This window comes from Trematomus bernacchii, unplaced genomic scaffold (assembly GCF_902827165.1).
Source record: "Trematomus bernacchii unplaced genomic scaffold, fTreBer1.1, whole genome shotgun sequence".
NCBI lineage: Eukaryota > Metazoa > Chordata > Actinopteri > Perciformes > Nototheniidae > Trematomus > Trematomus bernacchii.
In genome coordinates, this window is record NW_022987739.1 from 27,932,293 (window position 1) to 27,942,573 (window position 10,281).

Below are 10,281 nucleotides of genomic sequence, written 5' to 3' on the forward strand. Positions count from 1 at the left end.
CCAAAACAACAGGTTTCTACTCACGTGACGTTAATCTTGCAAAGGCCAATGAGCGGATATATGATGAGGTCAAAGATGGGCACGAAGAGGAGAATCAGCAGAGCGTTCAACATCTAGTGAAAAAAGGGAGGGGAACCCCACCGTTAGATGACTATAAAACCTCGTAAAATCATAAAAGTTTGAGTAATATGTGAATAAAAGACTCATGATGATTCCATTTAGACTGTAAAGAGATGGCAGAGATAAAGCTGTAAAAATGTTTTCACCAGAAAGCTGTTTTTGTACACGTGCAGCATCTGCACATGATAAATAAGATTTTAAGAAAAACAAGAGCAGAGGCAAGATCAAACAAAAAAAGGAATAAAACAATGTTACAAATTCATGGTAACTCGCTTTACTTTTTTACATGAAAAATACATGTTTCCAGATAATTAGCAGATGTAGAAAGTATATATTTACATATATATATTCAGCAGTATAGGGATTAAATTGACCAGATTACACATTTTCTACAAATATGTACTATGTAAATGTTAGAGCTACAGTATGAGTGTTGATCAGGCTGTTCACTACAAAGTTTAAGTGAACAGTCGTCCCATATTTTTAGGAAAAAAATAACACAAAATGATTCAATATATAACAACTAGACAACAGTAAACATATGCTGTATTAAGTGTGTTTAATTCACACAGAAACAGGAAAACATGGTTCATATTTTTCATACGCTGCTTTTTTTTTTTTTGGCATGTGGCTGAATTTTGTAATTAACTCTCAGGTGTTAAAGTGGACCCATTATGCCATATTGGAAACAAATATTGTAGGGCCATACCACAAAACATGTCTGTGAAGTTTTTTGCTTAAAATACCAAACAGATCAGCCATTGTAGCCATGCCTCATACTGCTCATACCCCTCTATTCCAGCCCTGTTAGAGAAACGCGGATTTTGGGTCCTTCGCTTGAAACAAAACAAAAAAGGAGGCGGAGCTAATGCCTGATCAGAATTCTACCGGAGATAAAGTTAAATTCTGCTGTGATAAAACGCCATCCTGCTCTAAACCACATCAAGGATTATCTCTGAAACAGTATGGCGCTCAAATGCTTTTTCTCTTGCGGGTTATACCACAAGGTGAGTTCCTTTTTTATTTCCTGCTTTTAAAACACACGTGCTCTCCAGTACAGGTTAGCTCTGAGTGTTAGCGAGGCTTGCTAATGTAAACAAAGATGAGATTACGTCCAAAAACACGTCAGGCATTGTTTCTGATAGCAACTTTCTGTGGGTCTGCCGCCGATTTGACGTCATATCGGCAGCAAATCTGTATCCGCTCCGTTGTACCCACGTTTTTTAAAAATGTGGGTACGGAGGAAAAGAGAAAGGGTTTTATTTTCTGACGCTGCGTGAGTTCCCTGACACACCGGGGACACATGTTTATGTATAAAAGACATCAAAAAGTGCATTTTGCATGATAGGTCCCCTTTAAAGTATTGATTATTCACTATTCTGAAATGTCCTTGTTGTGCACTATTACTTATTTGCAGAGAACCCTGAACTTACCTGCATTTGGTCTGGCTGAATGGTGAAGAAATCTCCCTGTAAAAAAAAAAGATTGGTGAGCCGAAAACATTTTGGACTCTTTACGGTGTGCATTGGTTTATTCGGAACATAATAAATGATTCACTAGAATAAAATGCTAAAATTGCAACACCGCCCTAAAGGAGAATCAGTTTTACAAGACAGTTTGTGCAACAAGATGAATATCAAAACCCACCCACTGATAAAGAGCAATAAAATGTTATTCAGATTAGGAAACTCTTACAAAAGCCATGTTCATCCTGGTGGATTGCAGCGTCCAGCGGGAACCCTGCCATAAAGAAAAACACAGATTTTTACTGTCAATGTATTTTAGGGCATCATATACTCTGTTAGCTTAGCATGAATCTAATTTGTAAATGTTTGACATACTGTATATCTTCCATGTGTGTTTAAATGAAGAATGAAGCTCAGGAATGTCTAATGTGGCATTGAGGTTTCCCATAATCACACGGTTGTGTTGAGTTTCGGCCAGAGGAGATGATAACAGGTAGTTATGGGATTTTATAAGAGCACCATGACACAATAAGTTGACCTTGTGCTGACTAAAACACTGGTCAGGCACAGTATGTACAATCAATAGTGCAATTTAGTGCAATCAGGGCAGGATTTTTATCTCAAGCAAAGGCTTTTTGGTGCATGGAACATTTTACATGTTACCTTCAAAAAGGTAAGAGTCATATTTATCCCCAAAAATATATGATTTAACCTTCCAACTATATTTTTTGTCATAAGAACAACATCAATTTATTTACTCATTATCTTAGTCAAATGTAAAGGCAATCAGACTTTACATAGAAACTTCCTCTGGAGGGAACACAGGGATTTTAGCCTTTGCAGACCATTGACATGCACAAAAACGTATATGATAAACTACAAATAATAATAGGGCCTCTTTAAAACCAAAGTAGGCACAAATCATAAGAATGATTTCAACTCATCCTGAAGGGGGCATGAATGGATGAACCAAATGTCGTGGGATTGGACCAGTGATGGAGCAAAATTGCCATGCAAGAGGGTTTATTTTGTAAGAAAAAGTTTGTCTTCAAGTACCTGCTGATCAAACAGAGCCCAGAACATCGGCAGTGGGATGTAGAGCACCAACACACGCAGAACCATCTTAATCTCCTGGATCAGACGCTTCTGTAGAAACACAAACACACACACACTGGACGCATTATAGATACACCAAAAACATCAATGACACACTTTTACTAAAGCACAAACATCTAGACGACAAATACCTAGTTTTTGAAGGATCAAATGTACAAATACACACACTAGATAATGCTCCCATCCATATTTTATAATTTACCACTGTGTGGTCTTCTTTTTGGCTTTCTTAAGTGTGATTCTCAATCAAATAACATAAATATTCCAGCTGTTGCATGCAAGAGTCTTTGTATTACCGAGTACTTCTCCTCAGCCCAGTCCAGCCAGTGTTTCTTCTGAGAGTCATACTTTGATCTCTTCCAGCGGTTTTTGATGGCAAACTGCAAACAAAAAAAATGTCACCTATTATACAAAATCCACTTTTTCATGTCTTTTCTACATCAACATGTGTCCCCTCTGTGTAAAGAGATTCTGAAAGTTTCAGGAAAAAAGATTCTCTCTCTTTTTGTCCTGATCCATTTATATTAAAAACCTGGCTGATGATGAGCTGATTTTGGCCACTTTATGATGTCCTAACGATGTTTTGGCTTGTGTAACCATTAGCCAATCACCAACCAAGGTAACCAAACACTTCAGAGACATGTTTTGTATATCTGAGACCTATATATATTGATGTATAATAGGGGACCTTTAATAAATCACGTGATATGGGAGCAATGGGAGATGACTCACCCCGATGCAATTACAAACTTCCAGCAGGATGTTTCCCTGGGGAGGAGACATCTTGTACATCCCGCTGCCAACAGTGAACACAACTGCAAAATATGGATCAAGAGTTAGTGCTGTTTATGTTGGAAATGACTCTGCTGTTGTGCAAACAATTACTCCACTCGCCTGGTATCAGAACTACTATATATGGATTGGTGGAATGTCACTAAGTTTAGTATCAAGGCTATAAATTAGATTTTCAGACACTTTTATTATGTGTAAAGCTATATATAATGCATACTGTGAAAAGACCTCAAGAATCACTGTTTTTTTGTTAACGTGAAAGTCAAATAATTCCTATTCATAACAAAAAAAAAACAATACAAATAAAAAAAAGTTTTAATGTAAACCATAGACTGTATATATAAAGATTTAAACGTATAAAATAAAAAATAAATTAAACTTTAAATTAAAAGATAAAAAAAAAAAAAGTTTTTAAAAAGTGGGATCAAAATAATAGCACATTCTACATATTGAGAGCTAATACTTCAGTAATTTGACTTAAGTATGACTTTGAACGCAGGACTTAACTTGCACTGTAGTATTGCTACTTTTACTTCTTGTACCTTTGTTTTTCTCCTCTTCTCCGCATGAGAAGAACCAGCACTATCTGACAGAGTGGTTTATGGATGCTTTGTCCTCTTACAATGGCTTGTGAAATTCTTCAAGAGGGAAAACATGTGACGCACGGTAAACAAGTCTCTAACACTGAGTCCGTACTTTGTGTACTCTGCAATGTGTTCGGGGCCCCTCCGGTAATATAATCACAGCTTGTTTTCACAGAGACCTGTCTGTAGAGCATGATGTTTCAGAGGGGATTCAGAGGCAGAGACAACTGACTGTCAGGACAAATGAGTGGGGGTCTTGATCAAGAGGAAGCCCAGCACACCAGAAGCTGGACTTTATACAAACGATATCACAATAACAGAAAAAGTCTCGATATCAATTCAGTATCAGGGTAAAACACAACAACAAAAGCATCAATGTATTTCATCACCTTTGTTACTGTTTGCACAATGTTTTTTTAAGGAAGTTAATCAAGTCATAAATACTTCTCCAATATCTTTTTTATACTCCTGGAAAACAACAATTTATTCATGTGTCTCACCAAAATACTTTTTTAACAAGATCAGAAATGAACACTTCCTGATAACGTTAAAATGTACCTTTTTTTATAGCTACTCCCTTACTGGCAGCGAATCGCTAACAGCGAACAGCTCACAAATAACATTTAACAGCTAACTAACAGCGAACAGCTAACAGCTAAAAGCCAACAGTTAACAGATAACAGCTACCAGCCAACAGCTAAAAGCTAACGGCTAACAGTGAACAGCTACCAGAAAACAGCTAACAGCTAAAAGCCAACAGTTAACAGATAACAGCTACCAGATAACAGATACCAGCTACCAGCCAACAGCTAAAAGCTAACAGCTAACAGTGAACAGCTACCAGAAAACAGCTAACAGCTAAAAGCTAACAGCTAACAGTGAACAGCTACCAGAAAACAGCTAACAGCTAAAAGCCAACAGCTAACAGCTACCAGCTAACAGCTAACAGCTACCAGCGAACAGCTAATGTTAACTAGCTCTTCTCCTGCTCATTTCAACACAGATTAATTGTTTACAGTGTATCATTATCAGAGTAAAATATTTGGGGGCAGCTTCTGGATTAATTAATAGTGACTTAAGAGTATACACATAATTGTCCCTGAAATAGTTTGTTAGTCAATTAGTTATTAGTCAAATGTGGTATTGACTTAACCCTTATGTTGTGTTCGGGTCTCCCGTGACCCGTTTCAAGTTAAAATGATATAATAACTAAGCTCTAGTTTTTTTTTATCGGAACAAGGCTTCATGATATCCTCCACAACAGCTATATAAACACTACAAAACTGATTTTGACAATTTTAGCCAAGTCTGAAGGTCTCTAAAAAATAAAGTGTATAATTTGGTGTTCGGGTCTGAAGACCCAGCAGCATTGTTTTGGGTCACTCGGGGTCAAATTTGGCCCAATCAAGATTCATCTATGACTTTGAAATAAGCTTTTGCATTTATGCAAATTGTTTTACATAACATACTAGATCTCCCTTGCTTGGAGAAGGGTGTGATGGGGATGTTGTAACTGAAAAAGACACTGACCATAAAGCGAGATTGAAGATACACGTGGCAGAAAAAAGCTCCCTTAGTAGTAGTAGATGGTAGAGGAGCTCAGACATTCTATTTTATTTTCAAATATTGATGGAATTAGCCTCTCACCATATCGGAAAGAAGATAAAGTTATGCAGCCACCATTCATACTGTCACTACTGGATGACATTTGTCTGGAGGGTGTTTCAGGTGGATCGACACTCACCTAAAGCCACGATCATCAGAGCTGCAGGAACCCCGAAGGCCAGAGCGTAGCAGTCTCCACCGAAACACTGCACATCACCTGCAGGAGACAAGCCAGCGTTAAAAGGCTTCAACACAACAGACATCTTTGTGTATGATTTGAATGTTGAGAAAGTGACAGCTCACTTCTCAGTAATGGTGTAATCACAGTGGACAAGAGGCTCCCAGCGTTAATCGACATGTAGAAAATGGAGAAGAACTTCTGCCTCTCGCTGCCCTGCAGGTGATCAACGAAATTATGAAATTATAACATGTTTTTAAAATAATGTATTTTGTCCTCTTTAAGTACCCACAAATATTTCAAATTAGTTTTCAAATAACTGATTATTGTGTTAAGCTAAATCTAACAGCTTTAAGCCCCGTAGAATTCTGTGCAACCCATTTTTAACTTGTTTTGTTGTTTCTTTCTTCAGGCAAACCTAAATTAAATCTGCACTTGCAAATTCAGCATACACTAAAGAAAATCTTGTTTTATTTGGTGTGCACATCACAAAATTCCTGTGTTTGTTTGACCACACTTTTAACACCACATCCATTGCTATGAGTGTCTAATAATTATGAGGAAAAGGTTTAAATTAAGGTTATTAAAAAGCATGGTGCGTCTCATATAGATGTCAAAGGTTGACTTGTGCGTCGGTATCAAGACAAAGATGCCCATTACCTAAAAGCGTTTGTATTTGAGGCCCTGGAAGTGAAACCAGGCTGGAATTTTTACGAGTGAGCTGCTGTGGCACAACCATTTACAGCTGATTTTATAGACGCCATAACTTCCTCTTGTGTCTTTTACACAGAAGACCTAAAGAAACTCTTTGTAAAACGATCACTTAAATATATGGGGTGGGTTGCGGGGTAAGTTGTTACATCTATAGAAACATCAATAACACATCAAAATGATTTCTGCTCCTATCTTTTTTGTTTATATACACCTAGATTTTACTGATTCATTCTAGACATTTTTCCTAATTTTGTCCATAGAATACAAACATCACGTGAAGAAAAAGTGTAGAGACTTACATGTTCCTCGTCAAACTGGTCTCCACCAAAAGCCGCTACACAGGGTTTGATTCCTCCGGTGCCGAAAGCAATGAGAATCAAACCTACCATGGACAGAGCGCTGCAACACACACATATATACACACACTATAAGTCTATTCTTTTTTAATCGACCACCAGAAAAAAAAACCTGGTTGAATACCTCTGGATTCCACATCTCTGACCATTTTAAGTGAAAGTGAAAGACTATTCATCAGCTCCTGATTACTTACATGTGCACGTCGCTGCTCCCCACGGTGGGAATGGCTCCAACCGACTTCACCACATGTCCGATCACGTAGACAATGGACAGGTAGATGATGGTCCTGTGGAGAGAGACATTACGCACATTCAGAGCTGCACTTATTATTCATGATCTGTGAGTGTGTGTGTGTGGTCATTGATTCACCTCCACTAATAGAAGGTGTTGCACATTTACACAAAGCTCTCAGGTTAAAGGAGTTAAAATACTGCCTGATGTATGGTGTGCCTATAAATGGTTTTTCAAAGGCTAACATCCCTTTGTTCCCTTCCCTGAAATGCCTCCATTGGACTCCTTTGTTTACTTCTGTAACATAGTGTTATGACCTGGCTCAAAAGGCCACAACAAAGAGGAGACACACCATATCAACGGTTTAACAAAAGATGTTTATTAAAGCAAGTGGTTCAAATTAGCCAAATTAATTAAGTGCAAAACAAGTCAAGCATGAGGTGTGGATGTCAGTGGTTTAAATGCAGGGTGAGGATCGCATTGACATGTATGAGTGTGAGAGTGTTGAAGTGCACTAAAGTGAAGCAACTGAAGAAACTCATAGCATACTCAACCGAAACCGGGTGCCTGTAGGAGGAAGCAGAGGGAAGACAGAGAGGAGCAGAGGCTTTAAATAGCTGCAGGGCGCCAGACCCAGGCACCCTGAGTTACTGCAATCAAGGCTATCAAGACGGCACAGCCACACCCTCTCTAGATGAACCCACAGGGGCATCACACATAGGGACATCACTAAATAACACTCGCACTTCTATTGGCTAGCACTCCAACAAATTGTACGTGATAAATTAAGGGGCGGGACATCTCTAAGCGGTTGACTAATCACAACAGAGCCGGCCAGCTAACCAATCAGAGCAGACTGGGCTCTGGTTTCTGACAGAGGGTGAAAAGAGATGCTGCAACACAGGCAGTATGAGAAAAATAAAGAGCTTTTTGAACATTAAAGCATGGAGACATGTCCCAGTAGAGGCATAAATACAAGTAAGAACCTGAACATTTGAATAATATGTCTTATATAATGCATGTGGGGATGAGACAGGGACTCACTTGTACTTTCCGAGCCAGGAGTCAGCGATGAGCGCTCCCAGGATGGGGGTGAAGTAGCAGAGGCTGCTGAAGGCGTGGTACACGGCGGTGGAGAGGTCCTTGTCCCAGTGCAGGTAGGTGAGGAAGTAAAGCGTGAGCACCGCTGTGAACACACACAAGCATGAGGCCTCAAAATCCCATATATCCCGTAACTTCTTTATTATAATTTCTTTTTTTATCGTTAGTACTTTTTCTTTTATGCATGCTTAGGAAACATTAACCTGTTTCGGCTCTTTTCTGCTGTAACAATGTACATTTCCATTATGTGGGACTAATAGGGAGGCTGTGGCTCAGTGGATAGTGTGCTGGACTTCGAATTAGGGGATAGCAAGTTCAAACCCCACTGCAGTCAGCATGTCGTTGTGTCCCTGGGCAAGACACTTCACCCCAAATTGCTCCTGTGGGGATTGTCCACAGTACTGAATGTATGTAAGTCGCTTTGGATAAAAGCATCTAAGGTATTCTGATATATTAGTAATATTAATAATAATTTTTAATGCTAAAAACCAAATTACTGTTCTAAAAATGACAGTGAAATGTAATAAAAATAACAAAAGCAATCAAAAAGACATATACTAATCCGGTGTTTATTGGGAGCCATTATTCAGTCTTTGGCAGCAAATGGTCACATTGCGTTGACCAGGACTTTTGTGTGCAAAGGAATGCATTTATTTAAAACTCTTAATTAGGTTTTTGTTATTTTCTCTATTGATTTATTCTTAATATTTGTATTAATTGTCTTTTATCCGTCTATTAAATTGTACTTCTTAAAACTGCCTTTAAAATAAGGCAGATGCTATTTACACCCGGGTGTCTGTAGCTTACAATGCTATTTACACCCGGGTGTCTGTAGCTAACAATGCTATTTACACCCGGGTGTCTGTAGCTAACAATGCTATTTACACCCGGGTGCAAATAGACACTCCGTTAAAAATAATCAAGTTAAATTCACTTCCTGCAATACATCTGCCTCAATCCTCATCTTTAAATTGAATTTTTAACACAAGGTTTTAATTTAAACTGCTTGAAGAGGAAACAGCAATTTCATGGCATGTTTACATGTGTGTATGTGTGAATGATTGAAGTAACGTGACAGACATGTGAGTGTAAGTAAGGTCATGTGATGGGAGGACAGAGACGTATCTGTCACTATAGCCTCTCTGTTAAATCCACCATTGACTCACACACTTAACCAGATTAACAAGCATTTTACAGGCATTGTATATGTGAATATGTGAAACATCAAACACACATAAGGAATCGATAATAAAGGAGGAAAAAAAGACACTGTAGTCCGGCTTTTGCGCACATGAAAATAAAGCCTTTGAATCTGTGTATAGTGTACACATGTACATTGTTATATAATACAATAATATGCAGTATTTAATGTTTCATTCAGTTTTAACTCATGCTATTAAACTTCCTATTTCTGCATTTTTACTGATATCATTATGTCACATGCACTCATTCGGACACATTTTATTTGTTAGAATATTGTATGGAAATTGTTGGAGGAGCTTTAATACGTTCTTTTTGTTCTTTAAATCTTGAAAGTGTGCTTACCTTTCATGCCATAGTAGGAGAAGCGTTCGGCAGAACTCGTTCACCACTATGAAGCAGATGCTGACTGGGTAGTTGGTCCACATAGTTTCTAAAAAACAACAACATGTGTTTACTAAACTAGGTCCAACACAACAACAACACACAGAATGAGACACTAATTACCATAAACAAATCCAAGATCATGCATTTTCCTCTATCAAGTTTCACAATCTGGGAAAGATGTGATTTATTTTTTGCCGTGGAATGACAGGAATGTGGTTGATGCATACTCCGTGTTACTCAATCACTTATAACGTTAGTAAAGTAAATCATTATGAAGAAGTAAAGAGTTTTAATATGATCATGCTCAGCTGAACTGGGTGGTAAATGTCAAATGTCATTTTATTATAAGAGGATGTACTGCAGGTTAAGTTACTTTCATGTGCCGATTATTGTTGAAAAGGCAAAGTCGTTTAAAAACACCTTCATTTTA

At 38.1% G+C, this 10,281-nt stretch overlaps 1 protein-coding gene across 1 annotated transcript in view; it reads right to left on the minus strand.

The window, feature by feature from the left end:
- The window catches only part of slc15a2 (solute carrier family 15 member 2), an 18,416-nt gene extending 8,524 nt beyond the window's left edge, over positions 1–9,892 (minus strand). The window contains 13 exon segments of the mRNA XM_034146513.1: positions 25–113; positions 1,554–1,589; positions 1,816–1,860; positions 2,643–2,732; positions 2,999–3,082; positions 3,435–3,517; positions 5,823–5,900; positions 5,987–6,077; positions 6,875–6,974; positions 7,126–7,218; positions 8,208–8,349; positions 9,810–9,837; positions 9,839–9,892. Of these exon segments, the coding sequence (XP_034002404.1) occupies positions 25–113; positions 1,554–1,589; positions 1,816–1,860; positions 2,643–2,732; positions 2,999–3,082; positions 3,435–3,517; positions 5,823–5,900; positions 5,987–6,077; positions 6,875–6,974; positions 7,126–7,218; positions 8,208–8,349; positions 9,810–9,837; positions 9,839–9,892 (1,013 nt within the window).
- Positions 9,893–10,281: the final 389 nt, after the last annotated feature.